The 20,000-nt window shown below is 42.3% G+C and overlaps 1 protein-coding gene across 4 annotated transcripts in view; it reads right to left on the bottom strand.

Annotated features, from left to right (window-relative positions):
* Positions 1 to 20,000, bottom strand: part of sorcs1 (sortilin-related VPS10 domain containing receptor 1) — a 91,126-nt gene that overhangs the window by 56,518 nt on the left and 14,608 nt on the right. For all 4 annotated transcript variants that reach the window (XM_015039650.1, XM_015039639.1, XM_015039659.1 and 1 more), the window contains exon 3: positions 12,027 to 12,126. In XM_015039650.1, the coding sequence (XP_014895136.1) occupies positions 12,027 to 12,126 (100 nt within the window). The remainder of the gene's footprint in view (positions 1 to 12,026; positions 12,127 to 20,000) is intronic.

The following is a 20,000-nucleotide window of genomic DNA, read 5'->3' as shown; positions in this document are numbered from 1 at the left end:
GCTCCAGCAACGGCTTCTCCGCCAACAACTCGATGAAAATTGTGCAAGTAAAGTTCCTGCTTCGCGCTCCAGGACTCACATTTGGTTTCAAAATGGCTCTTTGCAGGACGGACTCTGCGTGGCCATTATGTCGTCAGACAGCAGAGAGAATCTGAGAGCACGCTGCTCTCGCCGTCGATATCCTTCTCTGCGTGTTGCCGTCTGGCGTGAACGTTTCTGATCCCTCATGCTGCCGAGTCATTTGTCAGGACTCGTTTCTGTTAGAGCTGCCACGGTGGGCAGAACCGCCGGCACCAGTTCATCAATCAGAGACGGCGGTTTTAATGCCACATGCGTGCAGAACATGTCGAACAGCCCAATCCAAAGTGTTTGTCTCACTCTGAGCTGCAGCCCAGCAGCAGGCCGCTTTCCACCCGGCCGCTGTGTTTCTGCTATCGTCTAGATTATGCTACGCTAACTATGCTGGCATCCTTACCGACATCTGCATTCATCAGAAGGAAGAAAACTGTTCATTCTGCAGAAATATGTAAATGGTTTTAAAGAAATGAGGTGCATCGCTGTATTTCTGAAACAGGATCAGGATTCCATATTATTCTTTGCAAACATAACCGATGCAGGCTGCTGCAGGACACGAGCCAGAATCATATAAAGATACATATTCAGCTCCATAAAACAACAATAGTGGGAGAAGATGGAGGATTTGCCTTTTTGTGAATGTTTTACAGAATGCAAAGCCTAAAATAAAACAGAGATGTTTATGTTTAAAGGAGCATGCAGCATGGAAATCCAAACTAAATATAAAATTCAAGCTTTTCCTGCCAATAACCAACAGCATCCTGACCTGCAGCCATCTGCTGTTCTCATGCATTTCAGGGACAATCATTCTCCTTCTTACTCATTTTAACAAGTAACTCCAGCTGATCAATACTTTTAATAAAGCAATGGCTAATATGACTCGGCCTATAAAAGGCAGCCTCTGTTATTGGCCTTTCACAGCTGATTGGTTTGGTTTCACAGGAGCGGAGGAACCAAACGGCTTCACTCCATCTCCAGCTGAAAACAACCCTGATGCTGAACCTGCTACTGGACACTGGCTTCATCACACTGGAGGTACTGGTTCCTCACTGCAGATCCAGATGAGAAGCAGAAAGAAGGCTGCATTTTAAATGTACTTCCTCAGCTCAACTCGTGTTAAATTATGTGCTGAGAAAAGAAAACAAGAACCAAAAAGATCATCAAAGGAGTAAATAAAGTGAAGACAACCTGTTTCATAATTAATAATTCCTAGATCTTAAAAGAGAAACAAATTTTTACTTCTAACTCTTAGAAATATCCTAACACCATGGTAAAAGCAAAAAAAAAAAAAAAAACTGGAAGGACTCAGTATTTCATGATTCTTATCTAATAAAAAAGAAAATGATCCACCAGTTGGATACGTGTGTTTATGGTGATTTACAGGTTACAGGTATGACTTTTCCAGTCAGTGCCATTTGGTAGCACAATGAATTAACTGTTACCTTCAGTTGTTTTAGAACTGCCGTGTATTAAACAACAAAACTTTTTATATAACCAGGTGCTTCCTGGTTGCTGCTGGACAGCAGAGGACTAGTTAGAACTAGTTATCCTCCTGTCTCATTACCAGCCATGTAAGGCTGTCGTCCTTCCAGTGAGTTCTGGCTTCGGCCCGGCCTGCATTAATGGGCCTAGAAATGATTATCCTGGTCATCAAAGGTCATCTTTTGACCCAGTTCAGAACGTCTATCTTTAGTGTTGTACAGATCTGTGACGTCTCGTCCTGCCAACCTTTTATCCAGGCTTCGTTTAACCCAACAGAAACACGGCGTCCTTTTGGCCTTGGCCCAGAGTTTCTGTCCTCAATATTTCACATATTCTGGTGAATCAGAAAACAAGTCAGGAAGTCTGTCACTGACAGGAAGTAAACAACCAAACGCTCCCCAAAATCACCTCTACTTTCCGTATTACTTCTCTGTGTGAGCGGATTGAATTCTGGGTTATTTTGTGCTAATGCCCCAGCAAGCCACGGAGGCAATAGTGGATTATTCCCTGTATCAGCAGGCTGAGGGAAAAAGCTAAAGTTAGCTCCAGGTTGTGCTTAAGTCAGAGGAACTGAGTCCCATAATTGAAGCCAAAGGGCAGAGAAAGGGGAGCAGCTCCAGCCAGGAGGGAGTAAAGTATTCACAAGGGGTTGATAAATGTCAGCGGTAAACATGCTGGAAGGGCTAAAGGTCTCAAAGCCTCCTGTTGTCAATGCCAACCCCCTTTAGTCGCAAACGTAAGGCAGGAACATGGAGAAAAACCAGAAGTTCAGTTCATTCATGGAAAAATACTGTTCCTGTGGAATCTGGACATAAAGATCCAGCCCACTGCTTTCATCTTTATCCACATTTTAACACAAACATTCTGATCAACAGAGGAAGTGGAGCTGCGTGACATCAGCTTCAACGCTGCGTCTCTTCCACTTTCCACATAAAGTCATTGTTGTGTATTGCAAAAGGTTCTCAGATGGTCCATCCTCCCTCCATGTCCAGATGATGGACTGAACAGAGCTCTGGGATGTTGCTGTAAAACACGACCCTGCTGCAAACGTCTGTAAACCCGTCTGCCTCTCCGGTCTGCTGGTCCAATCATGATGGTGGTTCTGTAATGTTGGGAGCCAGAAACTGGACGGCTGCATTAGCTGCTCCTAAAGGTCAGATCACAGATTAACTCTATGATTCAGTAACTCCTGAGTTACTCAATCAGGAGTAACCTTCAGTTTCAGAATTTTATTTAGGGGTATCACAGTAAAGTGGCTAAATTAAACTAAACTATTCTGTGTTTAGAAGCACAGCAGCAGAGAGTCAATGTCTGCGTGCTGAACAGCTTTTGCTCCACAACCATCAGACTTTGGAACCAAAAGCTGTTGAGCTGGAATTTAGTATTCCATCTTTAACTATTTCAAAGAATATTTGATACTTTTTTTGCTATTTTTTTATTATGCTATGACCTTTGAGGATTTTGGTTGATAGTTACCTCATCATGTGAAAACGGTATCTGTTCTGAAGCTGTTTTCACTCTGAAGTTGATTTGATCAAACATCTTTCTACCAGTGGATTTGTCTCAACCATCACAGCGGCGACCCATTCGCACGGCGCTGAATGAGACGATGAGCAGCACCCGGGTTAATGCTGACACAGAGGAGTCCACCGAAAGCACTGATGAGTTAACAGCCCTGCAGTCCGACCGGTGTGAATCCATGTGGAACCGAGTTAACTCTGCAGAGCGTCTGCACTGACGGCATGCAGCAAATCAAATCACTCTCACTGCTTTTTATCAATGAATATTCATGTCAAACACTCTCCATCAAACCCCATTCAGCCCCGTGTCTCTCAGTGCAGGACATGAAAGAGTTGATATACATATCCATAATTATTACCTCTCCTCTTCCTCGGCATCGACCAGGTGCTCTCAGCTGTTTGATCCGACTTATTAAACGTAACTCCTGTCTCTTGATCTGAGGCATTTAAGCCTGCTGCTAATTGAACGCTGCCTGACATTTTAGCTCACCCAGGCCCTGCCAGACCTGACAAACATGTCAGCTTCCGCCTTTCAGTATAATTGGGTTTCCATCTCGGCTCGGCTAGCCGCCCCTGGTGGCGGCGCTGAGGCCGGAAGGCCGGCGAGGCGTGAATGGAAACCCAGACATACAGGTTCATTACGTACGGATGATCCCAGACAACAAACTACAGGAAGTCTCCTTCTCCAGACATCTGATCTGACGTGACTTGAACCAGAGAAATAATGACTCCTTCCAGCAGCAACCATCAATTAATAACTTTACATTTACCCTCTGGTGAGTATTTACCAAAGCACTGGTTTCAGGTCTTTCTAAAAGTCAGCCTGTTTTCACAAATGTCATACACGTATCAATATTTACAGTCCAAAAACTATTAAGGGTAATTGAAGAGAGGCATAGAATATCATAAAAAGGTTTTGGTGCATGGCTCATAAAAACACAAAATTCTGTTTCACGTAAAGAAACCTTTACTAGTTTGATCATTTTGTTTTAATTTCCAACCAGAATCTCAAGACCAAACACTTGTTGATTTACGACCACACTTTGGGTCCTGACTCCAATCTTATCTGCTTGTTTAGTTCTTCTCTTAGAACGGCCCAGTCAAAGTCCAGAGCTCCATCCAATTCAGAATGTGTTGTAAGATCAAAAAGATTTTTATTCAATTTGAGTAATCTTAAATAATAGTCAAAAAATCTGTTTCTAAATGTGACATGAGGAATTTCATGAATTATGTTGAAGAAATTGTGCGAACATGTTATAAATGCTGGGATGTTGCAACCAAAGCAAATAGACTCTTACGGTTAGCTAACAGGGCTAACCGAGGTGTTGATGATGAGGGTCAGCAGATTGGGCAGAACACTTTTCTTTGGCTTTGATCTTCATATATTTTAGCTAGCCATCTGTTGAACCACATTAACCAGGATTTAGCTCATCAATCTGTTTTAACAAATACCGGATAGTGAAGGTGTTTAATCTGAAGTACTTCAATCTTCCACTACTGCTGCGACTTTTCACCATTTTTATTCATTTTGTTCTCTGAATAAGAGCAGGCGCTTCGTGGCGTTTGCTGATGACTCTGTCTCTGATGAGCAGGACTCTGATCGACTCTTCAGTGGAAGAGTTTTATCTTCTGGTGGGAGCGCTCACTTCTAAAACCTCTCAAAACCAAAGAAATGTCCATTTCAGAAAGAAGCCTCCACCTTGTTCTGTAGTTTTTGTCCATGGGCAGGTTATTAAAGTTGTCACAAATAACTTAGTACAATTATTGTGTTGGACTTCCAGTTTACTAACGGGCTGATCGAGGGGCTTCTCCCAGCATGCATAGCGTCAGATGTCACCATTGCTGACATCACAAATGTTATATAAATCTCAGGGATAAAGACAACAACCTGGACATGAAAGCCAAACACTTTCTTCACTCCTGCTGAACGGAAAAATGGCTTTTTACAACGTCCAAATTTGAGACATTCCCTTTTGTCTTTACAATTAAAACTTAAATTGGCTGCCGATAAATAAAGACACTATTAAATAATTGTAACTTTAACTGTAATTGACTCTCAGAAAGGAGAACATTTGTCGTCTGCAAAGCGAACAAAGTCCAGTTAGATTGGAACATTTTGTCGCTTTGGGAGGAAAACACCAATCTGTTCAACTTTAACTTCCTGAGTGGACAATAAAGAGTCAGAATCATAAAAGACCTTCCTTCTTCTTCTCCCTCTTCCATCCCAGCCTGCCGCTCGTCCTCAGCCTCACCGGCTCCAGGCGTTTTGCTGCTCCGCTCGGCGTAGCCGTTTGGAGATTCTTGCCTCGGGCCCAACAGATGTTACGTTCCCTCACAGACCCACCGACACACCACCTCCCAACAAAACCATCGACTGCTGCTCGTGTTGCTGTGCAGCCGCGCAGCCAGCAGAGCATGGCTGATCGGCTGCGATTCTTCCAGCATGTGGCCTGGAAAAGCCGGCAGATAGCAGATGCTTCACCTCCCTTCTGCAGCACTTCCTCTCTGAATCCTTCACCTACATGAGTTAATATCAGCATGCTGTGGTTGCAGCAGGTGGAATAGCTCCAGGTACGTCTGGTGAAGGCAAGCAAGCGCTGTAATGACCGGCTGATCAGCAACAACTTCACAATTCTGCTGCAGGCGAGATTATGCAACATTCTGCTGAAAGTAAGTAATAAAAGTTATTTTTGCTCTCTGCCCTTTTGAATATTCATCCTTCATAAATATTGATTTTTCCTTACAGTTTCTTGCCGCTTTCAAAGTAAAAGCACTCTGTTTCAACTGGTGAAACAGAAAGTGGCATGAATTGATTTGTGAATTTAATATTTCCACCACTTCACATCACAGATTGCCACATCAAAAATAATGAATTATATGTGTGTAATAAGGACCTGAAATACTCAACTTAACAGAATGAGGACCTCTGGACGGAAACAATCCAGAAATGAGATGGACCATTTGAAGTTATGTTTCCTAATTTACTTTTTCCAAACCTCATGTGTTTTCTGTATTTTTATGTTTAAGCTACAGGTTGCAGGTCCATTTCCTTCTTATCGGCACAGGGATAATCAACACACGGCAGGATGGTAAATTATGAATTTAAAATGCAGAATTTCACACAAAAATAAGGGAAGCTGTATGGATCGACAGCAGAAGTGAAGAATAACAGCAGGAATCAACTGACAGGCAGTTTGAGAGACTGAAGCTCATGACTACTGAACACAGAGATTTAAAGAGGAGCAGCAAAAGCATATGAGCTGGATTAGCAGAGATACCCAAAAACTCATGATGTCATTCCTGTGAAATGTCATCTCTGCTGTTACCAAGCCATTATGGTCATGAGACTGCAACAGTCTTCAGTCAGAAGCCTCTTCAGACTGACTGCTACAGGAGATCCTTCCTGCCTCCAGCATCACCAACCACAACGACTCTCTGAGGAACCTGAGGAAGCTGTGGTTCATGGTGGGACCCAGTCAGAGGAGCTGAGGTAAAGGCGCTAAACACAGAGACAGAGAGCAGCAGCGTGTGGTGTGAGGAAATGAGAGCTGAGCTTGAAAGGAGATGCTTTCAAATGATCAACCAATCCATATTTTTATGTCTACCTTTCATCAGGAGTCATGGGTAAGACCTGAACACATGACGCCAAAACCAGTTTCCTTCACAACATGCCTGTAGGATCCAACAGTAATAACTGTGTAATAACTTAACTTTAGCTCAGATAAAATCTAAAGACAGTGAATGTAGTTTTTTAATGACTTGCAGTCAGACAAGACTACAAATACGCCTCATTTTCTGTGAATCTCCTTAATTCCATTGCAGAACTCCACCAGCTTTGATAAAAAGCAGGAAGAGGCTCTTAGCTTTCTCTAAATAGATTACAAGGCTTCCAGAGAACAATGAGGGCAATAAATTATGGTAAGAATGGGCTTTAAAGATCAGAACCAGGACTTCAAGCGAGATGCATAACAAAACTAAAAAGTATGCTATTCTTTTCTGTTCATGTACTTCAGAAGAAGACGTGAAATTAATCATGGCTGACTTCCATTTGGCTACCTTCTTTCTTTCTTTTCGGTTTCAGACTTCTGCTTCCAGCTGCACTGATGTTAAATACACAGATTTCAATTCAGCAAATATGGCAACATATATTAAAATAAGGAAATGTTTGTGAACTGATGTGCTCGGTTATTCAAAAAGTTTGTCTTCCTATCAGAGCAGCTGACAAAAACCTTTTAGTGTTCAAAGGATTCATTGCAATCCATTTCTGACAAGCAAACTGAAGCAATTATAATGAACAGCTTGACTCTAAAAGCTGAAAACCAACAAACTGAAATAATTATAAAGTCATAAGTAGTATTTTTAATACAGACAGTAAGAAGGTTTTACTAAGGGTTTGCCTGATGGCTGTGCTGCAGTCTAACATGTAATATATGACTTTTAATATTTGAAATCATGTGTGTGTGTGTGTGTGTGTGTGTGTGTGTGTGTGTGTGTGTGTAGGGGGGTGTTTGTGAAAATGTAAACCCAAAGGTCCACCCACATGGACTGGCAGGCAACCGAGGCCTTTGTGAGGAAGACGCCTGAGCTCTGCTGCTGTTGTTTAAGTCTGTGAATTTAAGAGAAAGAGCCGTATTATGCATTCCTCACAGAGAACACTCAAGCTGAGAGCAAAGCAGAAGCTGAATCCATCTGTCACTCAATGCCTCCCCAGAAAATTCCCTTTTGTTTCCCAACCATTAGAGGCTATACCCATTTGTATGACTGCAATATGTGAGCTTCTTTTTTAAAGCAAGCACTCAGCTTCCTAGACAATTTACTGTAATTGTGTGCTCTCACAAAAAATCTCAGGCAAAACCTCTGAATTATTTCCCCTTATGTGTGCTCGAGCTCTGATCTCACATGCATGGGCTCAGCATGGAGCCACAATATGAAAATTGATGTAATTGCTGTGTTGCCAGCCTGTTTTCTCTGTCACTGACCCCGAGGCCAGACCTCTATTTATCCATTTTTTGCTGCCCTTTTCCTCCCCTCTCCACTCCTCCTCGCTCTCTTGCTCTCCGTCAGTTTATTTGCCGGCGCTCCCTCCCTGGTGTTTTATTCCCCTGGTCTCCAGCAGCCTCAAAGGTCTGATTTACTCCCGCTCTTGCAGTAAAAAGAGAGGCTTTTGTTTCCCACCAGTAGAAGTCACATGGGACCCTCCATGGGGGCACGAACAAGAATCAAAACCCTGCCGTGTCTCCTACCCTCCTTTACAAATCTACCTGCTTGTGTGGCTGGAAGAAGGAAGCTGGCAGTCAGTGTCAGATGCAGAATCCTTACAGGAATACGATCAGTTTGTCTTCAAACTGCTGCAACACATAGAAACTTGTTTTAATAGGAGCTGAGCCTGAAAATGCAAGAAGATTTCTTTTTTCCATGCGTCCTCTCTGGAAATGGACTGAAAAAAACTCCACCACAAGGGGGCAGTAAAGCACAAAGACGTCTGAAAACAACGTGACGCTTATGCAACATAATGTCAACTATCTATTTTGTTCCTGGTGATGGTAGCAACTTCTGACAGCAAGAGTTGCATGTGAAGCTGCTTGTTTTGGTGGAAAACTTTATGAACCAAGTTATGCTTTTCAAGTTTCAGTAAATCTCTTCATCTGTTTCCATAATCACAAACTTACAGGCGTCTGTTCATTAAGTTCAGGTATTTTGAGCTTCTCATGGCTGCATGTGCAGCACAGTCACACAAAGCTGAACTTTCAGCTGCAGCAGCATGTGCTGAACACGACACCAAAGTGAAACAGGATTATTTCTGCAATCAAAGGTTGTTTCTATCAGCTATTCACAGACAAGGAGCCAAAACGACTGTGGCTGAGAAAAAAAACGGAGTGACTTCCAAAACCTTCGGTTCATTTGCTCTGTTCATTTTGTCACCAAAGTGTTTAGTTTAGATGGTTCTCTGAGCCAAACACAGCAAAGATCAGTGTTTGGTTAGTCTGGTCTGCTTCCATTATTAGAGCATTTCAGTTTCAAACTGAGTCTATGAAAACCAGCTGATGGAGAAAGTTACTTACACCAGATGTTTAACAAACACTCATGTTACTTTGTTTGGACACCAGGTGGCGCTCCTTTAGAGGTTTGTGGGGAATTTGATGATGTTTAATAAACACCAGCAGGAGAATGAATTTCATGAATTGTGACACTGTCATTCATTCCACATGCTTCTGTCTCACACCTGTTTTAAATGAACAGGTTTTCTGAATAAGGTGCTGCTTGTTAGTAATTCATTAATTTTCATGAGATTTGTGAAGGATGAACATGTAGGACAGCAGCCTCTGACAGAAAAAGGCCAAACACGGGTCTCTGTTAAATTGGCCGTCAGTTTCGATTCAATTTACTGAGTGTGACAACACCTACAGTGATGATGGCCCCCTGGGGTTCCCGGTGATGCTACTGTGACTCACTGTTGTTTTTATTACCTTCAAGTCCTGACACAGAGCCACGCTACTGCAACGAGCAGAGTGAGAGGAAGGAGTTCAAACCGCGTGAGACTCAGATTATTAGTATTCATGTCTGCATGAAGGGAAGCGAGCGTGATGGCAGAAAGCAGACAAACAGCAAACATGTGAGCCGATATATGGAGAAACAAAAGCCTGTTTCCATCCAGCTTTACTCTGACTCATCTGTTCCTGGGTCTGGTCTCACCAATCCTGCCAAGCTGTTTGCAGACCTTCATCTGCTCGCTGCTCTGGGTTTAGAGAACATGTGTCAAACTCAAGGCCCGCGGGGCACCTGTGGCCCGCCATGTCATTTTATGTGGCCCCCCCAGCATTTTATAGGCAGATGATTGACGTAAAATAGGTTTTGAGCACGAATTGACTACAAACTACATCTCCCACAATGCATTCCAATTGTTCTGGGTTTAGATGGCGTTTTGGCTCGACTGCGTGATATTTTTTGGGACTTGAAGCTGTTGTGATCTCTTGTTGTTCCTCTGCAGCGCTGCCTAATTAAAACAGCTTCTGAACCTTTTAAGTGGTTTTGCCGAGGTCCCACCTCTCTCAACGCAAACACAACAAAAGCTTGTAAAAATGGAGTTTTTACTCTCGCTCTGCCTTTCAGTTTGATTGAATTCAGTTCATGACACACAGGGAGAAACACAACAGAGATGTTGATGAAATGAGAGAGTTAAAATAATGCAGCAGTCTTTGTGCTGTCCAGCTCATCAGAGCAGCTTTTTAAACAGCATATCTGCATCCATGATGGGAACAAAGATCTGAGCTCTGTGATGTTCAACTCTCCAGAGGCTGGAGAGTCTGAATGGACACAACAAGGTCGGACAAGAGAGAACCGCTGCTGCTGTGTCAGGGAGAAACATTTGGAATAATTACAGAATTATATCCACTGAAAACGGACATGCATAAAATACAGTAGTGGCCCAGAGTGATAATGGAACCCGAGTTAATTTTCCTAAATGGACCAGAGCTGAGAAAAAGTCATTAACACTCATCATAACTGATGTGCTGCCTCTGATTTGCACTGAGAGCTTTTCCAAAGCTGCTGGAAAAAAAACAGGAATTCTCATCAAATCAGATTTATTTCCACTTCTGCTGCAGGACAGGATCGGTTCTGTTGGGATATCATTTTCTCTTTTCTTGGATTACAAAACATGACAGAATTTAATGGAGTTTCCTGTTTTAATCCTGCATGGAGCATCTGATCCGGTTTCAAACACACGTCTCAGAGCAGATTGGATCCAGGACCATCTGATTTCGTCCACAGCGTCTGGAACCACACCGCCGTGTTCAGCTCCAAATGGCCACCAATTAGCAGGAGGAAAGAAATTACCTGCTCAGCTTCCTGTCTGACTGATCGAGCATTTCATTCATCCAAACATTTATTCCTTCATGTTTCTGGGCAAAAGTACCAAATCTACAGCAGGGAGGGTTGAGCACTGGCTCCGTCTGACTACAGAGTGTTGATGTGGCTCTGGCCGTTTACATCAGGACAAAAATCATCCACAGAAGGATTGGGATGTTTTCAGGAGAGTTAAATTACAAATACTTGAAATAAACTGTAAATAGTTTTCAGCATCTCCTTCTGTCTAAAAACTGAAAATGACTTTGCGTTGAGAAGTCCAGATTTGATCTGCAGATCTGAGAACCAACAACAGGAAGACATTTGGTGTTTCAAATGTTTCTGTTGTACTTGTGAGCAGAACTGCAAAATGAGCACAAATCAGTATTTAATTTATCTGCCTGTACATAAAGAAGTGAATAAACACCCAGGGTTTTAAATAAGTGCATAAATAAATCAGTAATTAAACTTATAAGCCATATTCAGGATGTTATCCTTCAGCAGTATGAAGGATGTGAGTCAGTGTTTATGTTTCATATATATAAAAATTTAATTTGTTTTTTTTTCTCATCATTAAAGTTAAAATTAAAGGCATGAATGCATCATGATGTTAAGGTTTTCTTGGTTGTGCTTTAGTTAGATTGTTAGTGCTCTTCTTGGTCTTCACCTCTTCATTCTAACTTCCAAGCTGCTCAACCAGTAACACCAGTAACCACCTCTCTGGTTGTGTCCTGACGGTTTCCCACATCACTGCCAGATCTTCCAGGGTTTCTGTCATCTCCTTTGTTCCTGCTTTGTTTTTAACCCACATGATTAGAATAAAACTAAAAACAGATGGTTTTAACCGCTCCATGACAAAAACCTCAAATATCCAATCAAATGATTTCCATTTCATCAGCATGAACAGCTCGTCCTGCGAGTCTTAGTGGGATCTACATGTGAACAAACAATCAGGTCTGTTCTGAGCGTCTTCCTGACAACCCAGAACAACGAGTCAGACATCAGCACAATCAGCTGTAAATGACATTTCACAGTCTGTCACCGGAGCTGAGCAGCAGACAAGAGCAGCTCTTACACAAACTGGACTGAGAGCAACAGCCTCACCTTCCTCTTGTTGTTGGGGCTCACATACAGGTAGCTGAGGATCGTCTTCGCTCCCACTTTGTCGTTCAGCTTCTGGTACGTTGCTCCATAGTCAGTTGACCTGAAATTTAATCAGAAAGGTCTGGTGAGCAGATTGGTGAATAACTAGTTGCAATTAAACATTTTCTGCAGAGACGGCAGAGCGAGAGCAGGAAGAGGCTCAGATGAGACGAAGTTCCTGTTTGGTTTCAGAGTGACAGTGAAAACCCAGCAGGAGGTCAAACAGCCGCACCTTAAAGACGAACAACGCCGAGACACGACACGTTGGTTAGCAACACAGATTCATGTCAAAACAAATAACATGGATGAGGTTAAACTTTCAGGAGATCATTTATACACAGCGCCAAGGAAAAATATTCGCTTTGGCTTTTTTTTGTCACAAATGTTTAAATCCATCAAAGTAATTCAGTCAATAAAAACATAATTAGGCCCGAGCAGCTAAGCGCTGCGAAGGCCTATTGAAATTGTGCTGTAAATTATTATGCTTCCGTAAAATAAATTGGCTTTTTGGGGGCTTTAACATATTCAAAAACTCACCAAACTTGGCGGATGCGTCAAGTCTGCGTGAAAATTACGTTTTTTAAGGTCGTTGCAAAAATCGCTAAAGAAATGGCTCAACGGCGCCACCTAGCAATTTTCAAAAGACCCTTTCCTATTAACTTACTTCATTGTAGAGACTTGAAATTCGGTACACTTGTAGAGCTCCCCAAGATGCTCAGAATTTACAATTAATGTCATAGTGGAAGTATGACAGGAAGTCGGCCATTTTGGATTGAAGTTGTGATTCTGACCCCATTTTGGCCGTTTACAGCCTTCGCATTTGATCAAACTTCAAACTCGGTCAGATCGTTCATAAGTCATGGCCGATTAAAAGTTATCAAAATGGTGAGTTTTCGTGCATGATGAAGGGGTGACCAGGGGTCAAAGTTCACCTACTTGCCATGAAACTCAAAACTGGTATAACTCAGAGAGGCACCAAACTTTCAGTATTTGATCATCATCAGGTGCCCTACAATACCCAATGGCTAAATGATGACATCACTTAGGCCACGCCCCCTGAGAACAGGAAGTGTCATGTTTTACTCTGAACGGTCCGTTTTTGACCCCTTTGACCTAATCAAGATGAAACTGTGTCCACAGACAGAAAACATGTTGGTGTAATGTGGATTCCAACCCCGTTTGTTTTTGATGGAGGAGGTGGGCGTGGCGGCGTGGCGAAGTGACCTGTAACGCCATTGCTATACGTTTGGCTTTAGATTCCACAATTTTGACATAACAGTTGTTGATGGGCATGGCCTAATTTCTCTCCAGCGCCCCCTAGAATATTTTAAATGATCAGCCCCAAGCCATGCTTTAACCTAGAAATATGAAACTTGGTACACATGTGTATCTTGTCAGGACGTACAAAAAAGTCTCTTGGACCCATGGTGCAAATCCAACAGGAAGTCGGCCATTTTGGATCAAACCCGCCATTTCCTGTTTTTCATACACATCGCATTTGATCGAACTCCTCTTACAGCTTTTGAGATACAGACTTCAAACTAACTCAGCACACTGTTGAGACATTGTAGATGAAAAGTTATCAAAAGATCTCTCGTACATCAAAGCATGTGGGCGTGGCTAAGTGTCAAACTTTGACTTTTCTCCATGAAACATGCATGTGCAATAACTTCCAAATGCCAGGTCAGACTTCCCATGTCTCATTATAGACCAGCCTTGATCACATTAACATGGTCAACTGATGACATCACCTAAGCCCCACCCCCTTCCAACAGGAAGTCACCTGTTTTTTCTGCTGGGTGTCTTACTTTTACTCTATGATTCAAATGGGTTGAATGCTGTGCCAACTGACATAAAATGACATGATGACCTCTGTGAATGTTGGCTGCTGGCTGAGCTGTGTGGGCGTGGCTAAACAGCGAATAGCAATGCTCCCCATATATCTATGATCGTGTCTAATTCACACATGCATCATCCGATTTGCACCAGACTTTTTATGATTGACTCTGGTGAACCTCTAAAGAGCCCAATAGCATTACATTGTAATTTGACTCCACTGCGCCCCCTAGGTTAATGAAACCGCTATATCTCCTCGCTACATCGGCCGATCTGCACCAGATTTTTGGTGCATCATCGGGGAGCGCTGCAGAACTCATTGATGAGTACGGTCTGGCGGACGGGTGCGGGAGCTGCGCGAGAGCATCCACGGGGGCTGGCGGGCGGCGGTGCTGGGACCCTGCGGTGGCCAATAGGCCGGAGCGGCGCTGAGCTGCGAGGGCTGCTCGAGGCTGCTTGAAGCTTTAATTAAAGTTTATTTCTGTGGCTTTTTCATTTGTTTAGTTTTTATTAATCTGCCTTTTGTCCATTTATCATTCCTGAACTTAATGGACATTTTAAATGTACTCCAATGACCCGCTAATGAGTTTCCTGTCAGGTTTTGCATTTTTCCTTTCAATCCCACAGGAGATTTATAATTAATTAGATTTTTTTTTGTTAAAAATGGCAATAGAAACATTTAATATTACAATTGACAGATTTAAAATACAACTTTTAGCTTTGATGATCCAATTTCCCAAAGGAAAACTTGAAATACTTGTTAGCTGTTCTGGATCACAGAACCTGAACAGATCGGACTTCAGATCATTCAGAACAGAAACCTTTGTTTTTAATGGAGGTGTAGCTCAAGTTTATCCATTCATCCATCCTCCGACACACTTATCCCACGAGGGGTTCTGGTGCACACACACACACACACACACACACACACACACACACATCCCCCCCCCTAAGGAGAATTCAGAGAGATCTAGCTCATATGAATAATTATTAGACACACTTATTATTTGATTAAGTATAAAAACTTAATGTGTTCTTTTTCCATTTTTCTGTAAAGCACTGAGATGATCACTTGTGCAGTTCCTGGAAAACATACTTCAGAAGACGCCATCTGGACTGATTCTTCTGTTTTTAAAATACATTTTAACTTTTCTCAAAGAGCTTGTTCAGGTGATGACAGCAGGATGTTGCCAAGTGATTTTCATTAAAACATCTCATTAAATCAGCCAAGAGGTTAAAGGCTGACCACAAATAGGTCTTCTAATTGGACAATGATCCCATCATACCACCAAACCAGTTATAAAGTGGCTTAAGGACAACTAAGTCAATGTTTTGGGATCTTTATTACTGCACAGCATAGGAGTGAAACATTTTGTTTCTCTACTCTTCATGTTATTTGACATGAGGAAGATGCTGGACTGTCTTATTTTATGGCAGCAGATTCATCAACGCTTTGTGTTCTAAGCTGTGGAAACTCTTAGATTTGCACCAGTAAGACGGTTCCTACTCCACCAAGGGTCGTCTTGCTCATCCTAACCAGAGATCAGCTGCTGCACATCGATGCTACCAAACATGGTGAACATCCGAGACACTGGGAGGGGGAACCGTTTCATTGATGAAGAGGAGGAACTGAAGGAACTCCGGTGTTTTGTGGTTAACGAAGGAGCCCAGTGCAGAGACGGACTGTGGCAAAGAGTTTTAGTAAAAAATAATAAGGAGCTCTTCAGGAGAAAACCCAGGATGAGCAGGAAAATGGAGCAGAACAGAAAGAACCAGCAGAGAACCAGGCAGCTTACACAGAGGACCTGCGGTATCTATAAACCATCTGCCAATAGCTAAACTAGTAAAGTTACACTCCTCTGATCATGTCAAACAGTTAGCTGGTTAACTCCGTCTGGAGCCGATTGCTCTGTGTTGGGTCACCAGAAGGTCTCCACATTTACAGGCACATTAAAGTAAAAAACAAAACTTCTTTACATAATTATACAGAATAAAAAGTCAAGTTTTATAAATTGAATGCATATAAAACATTTGATTCTAATGAGACTGCATTTTGTCTAGTCTTCCTCCTCGTGTTTCACCACTGAACGAAACTTCAAGAAGTTGAGCGTTCCCCATGGGATGAAGGTTAATTAGCAGCGCTCTCTTGTTTACTAGAACCTTACACCTGATCTGACAGGTGGAGACTGTTTACATGCTGCGTTTGAAGGAACTTTATGCAAGTAAAAAACTAAAACTCATTGATATTCAGACTCCAGAATACATCTTTGAAGAAATCACTGAGGCAGCGATGATTGACGACCACCTAAATCCTCCACATCTTCTGCACAGTTATAGTGGAATTGTTTCAAGATTAATATCTTCCAAAATAATATGTTTTCTTTGAAAACATTTCCTGAACTTATTTTTATCTAAAGATTAAACATCACATTCAGACTGAAAAATTAGTCATCAAGAGCAGAAAAATGTTTAAACTGTAGAGAATCAGATAAAAGTTGACACATTGGCTTCAGAGCCGAGTGGCTGGATGAGTTTTATTGATACGGGTAAATAAGTAAAGGAAGCTGCATTTTTCTCCAGTGCTAGTTATATTTATGGGGGTCAGTGTATTGGAGTCAGTTTTTCTTCTCCTGACCTGAATAAAGGAAACACAGGACTTCTATTTTTATCTTCAGAGAGACGTACAACCAGACGAGACCTGCTTTAACTTCCTGAACTCAGCTGTGATCCAGATCATCCTGCAGGATTTTCAGCACATTCAAGTACCTCTAGACAAATTACAGTAGAAATAAATGAAGACTCATGTTATTAAAATATGATGTACAAAGTAAATACACACACTGTGCTATATTTTAATCTCTACTAACATTTCTTACTGTCAGCTGTTCTTGTTTACAGCAGATGGAAACCCAGTCTGATAAAATCCAGCCCATTCTTCTACGTTTTGCTTCGTGAAGGCAGTCTGGACCCGTGGCTGTTCAGAAGCGATTGCTTCCTGGAGGCGTGGCTTCTGTTAATGAATTAAATTTCACCTGATGCTAACATTTGGCCACAACGTATGCAATACGCCCATTCAACGCTATGCCGTTTACCAGAACTTGACTGCTCTGTGAACAGCCATCTGTGGAAGTGCCGATCCGAACGAGGCGCCTGTTGATGTTCATTCAACATGCTGAGGCGTGAGCAGCACAGACTGAACGGCTTCCTGCACTTCCTCCGCTGCCATCGATAAAACTACAACCTATACAGGCAGACTGTGATTCTAAAACAGCTCAGAAAATCATCACCATCATCCTCCACAACTTATCCTTCTGTTCTCTGATTGGCCCAGCTGACATCCAACCGGAGCAATCCAAGTTAATGGGAGGAAGTCCAGACGCAGGAAGGCAGCAAGGCCAATGAAAACATTCACAATTCATTCCTTCATGAGAGACTAACATATTTGGCTAATTCCTGATATTCTGGTGGTACCACCAATTAAATTAAAGGAACTCCAATTTATTATTAATGAAATTATTAATAACTTAGTCATAGTTAATAATTACACAAACCAAATATTGATGCAAATCCTGGAGTCCCAAGAAGATGAACAAAACCTTGAAATGTTTGAATAATTAATTTACATAGTATGAGTTTTCACTTTTCAGAATAAATTACTAACATAAATGAAGTTTCCTCTAAATATTTGATTCCAGGTGATGCAGCTGTAACCTTCATCACAGAACAGCAGGGCTGGATTTTCTTCTGCCAGCCAGGAACACTTTATGTTTACAGAGTTGTAAATCGATTTAAACTGGTAAATCCACATCGTCCTCAGAGGACCGTGAATATATTCTAATGTCGGCCACACCACTGATGACAAATCTGGATAGGATTTTAGCGTTTCAGGCTGCCTTTGAAAGTTTGAACGACTTCTCTGAGCTGCCAGATTTAATTTGTTTTCAGAGGCCTGGGGCTCAATCAAGGAGCTTTTTCTCATTTCACACAAAGCCAGAGAAAAAAAGCCCAAAGCATGCAAATCCTAAAAATGCAGCGGAGACGGCCCTAAACGCCTCGCGTGACTTCAAATATAGCAATCACTCACATCGACTGATATATTCCTTTCATTCCTTTAAATCCAGACTGAAGATCTTGTTTAAAGGGATTTCAGAGAATGTCACAGTTTACAAAAAGCCATGAAAACAGAAAAATATTCTCAACATATTACCAATTTTCTTCCCTTAGGGAACCTTTTCAGGTTTACTCTGGACTGTATCCATGGTGAGTGAATGCGTTGCCATCTGATGGGTGAAACTGGTACCATTTATCAGAAATCATTGGTGTCTGGGTTCACTGGGCAGTGACATCATCGGACTATTGATCGGCTCCTGTCACAGAAAACCTGATTTAAGACCCAGTGACGCATTTCTACTGTGGCAGCAACTTTAAAAGCTGCGCGCCGTCCGCATCCCAGGAGGATGAAAGCACATCAAGTGAAAAATGATTATTTTTCAAGGACGAAACGATGCAGTGAAAAAGTATTTACCCCCCGACAGAATTCTTCTGTTTTTACTCTCTTAGCTCACCTAACTAAATACTGCAGATTATCAAATAAATTGAGGTCAGACAAAATAATGTGAATCAAATTAGTTCAGTTAAGAGAAAATAAAGTTATTCAAGCCACGTACATGTCATGAAATAGGCTGAAAGATTTTGAAAATCAGCATCATTCTTCAATCGAAAGAAATTTGAAAACAGGAAAAAAAATTCTCTGACATCTGAGTCTTAAAATAGTTACAATCGAACTCTGGTCCGTCTAAAACCTCTGACTCGGTTCGGTCAAGGAATAAAAGCAGGAAGTGGACTACAGCGCAGGGCATTCTGGGTAAATTCTACCAAAATAAATAAGCCAGTTTAGCGCTAGCTGGAGAAATGGTTTGTGATCTTTTACCAAAGACAAAATGGAAATTTTACAACCTCTGAAATCTGACATTTTTGTTTACATTTCATGAAGAAGGAATCCACAGCGTCCTCGAAGGAGGACAGAGAGGATTCAGTTGATCCGAGTCTAATGGACTGTCAGGTGGGAAAACAGCCTAAAGCACAGTTTTCAAACAACAGAGTCACCCTGAAGGTGAGTTATGGAGGCGTTGGGGTGACGCCTGGAGCTGCCGTTCTGCTGAATGAACCATGAACTCTGGCTTCAGCAGAAGCTCCTCCATCATGGTCATGTAGCAGGACAAGGATCTGAAGCACACCAAGTCAATGGTACCAACTAGTCAAAACCACCAAGGAAAATTTCAGAGTGGCCTAGTCAAAGTCTGAACTTAAGTAGGGTTAGGATACTTGGGATGACCTTAAACAGACCATTCATAATAAAATGCTTCTTTATGGCTGATTTAAAACAATTTTGAGTGGATCAAAATTCTTCAACAGTGATGGAAAACATTCATTTCTACTCATCACAAGCGACTAAAGAGCAAAATTATCCGTAAACTATAATTTATATTTCCTCAGGTTCTGATTGATACAAAAATGTGGTTATTTATCTGGAAACTGAGAAAAAACAAAACACCAAAAAACCCTAAAGATGCAGGGCTGAGTATCTGAGTGGAGATCTGGTGAACCAATGGGCCGAACCTGGACTGAACCTGGACTGAACCTGAGCTGAACCCGGGCTGAACCTGAGCCGAACCCAGGCCTAACCTGGACTGAACCTGGACTGAACCTGGACTGAACCTGAGCTGAACCCGGGCTGAACCTGAGCCGAACCCAGGCCTAACCTGGGCTGAACCCGGGCCAAACCTGGACTGAACCTGGACTGAACCTGAGCCAAACATGGACTGAACCTGGACTGAACCTGAGCTGAACCGGGGCCAAACCTGGACTGAACCTGGACTGAACCTGGACTGAACCTGAGCCGAACCCAGGCCTAACCTGGGCTGAACCTGAGCTGAACCTGAGCTGAACCTGAGCCTAACCCGGGCCAAACCTGGACTGAACCTGGACTGAACCTGAGCTGAACCTGGACTGAACCTGGACTGAACCTGAGCCTAACCCGGGCCAAACCTGGACTGAACCTGGACTGAACCTGGACTGAACCTGAGCTGAACCCGGCCC

This window comes from Poecilia latipinna, unplaced genomic scaffold (assembly GCF_001443285.1).
Source record: "Poecilia latipinna isolate Pla-1442-1.1 unplaced genomic scaffold, P_latipinna-1.0 Scaffold29, whole genome shotgun sequence".
In the NCBI taxonomy this organism is placed as follows: domain Eukaryota; kingdom Metazoa; phylum Chordata; class Actinopteri; order Cyprinodontiformes; family Poeciliidae; genus Poecilia; species Poecilia latipinna.
Note: the sequence above shows the minus strand (reverse complement) of the source record. Positions and strands in the feature narration are given on the sequence as shown.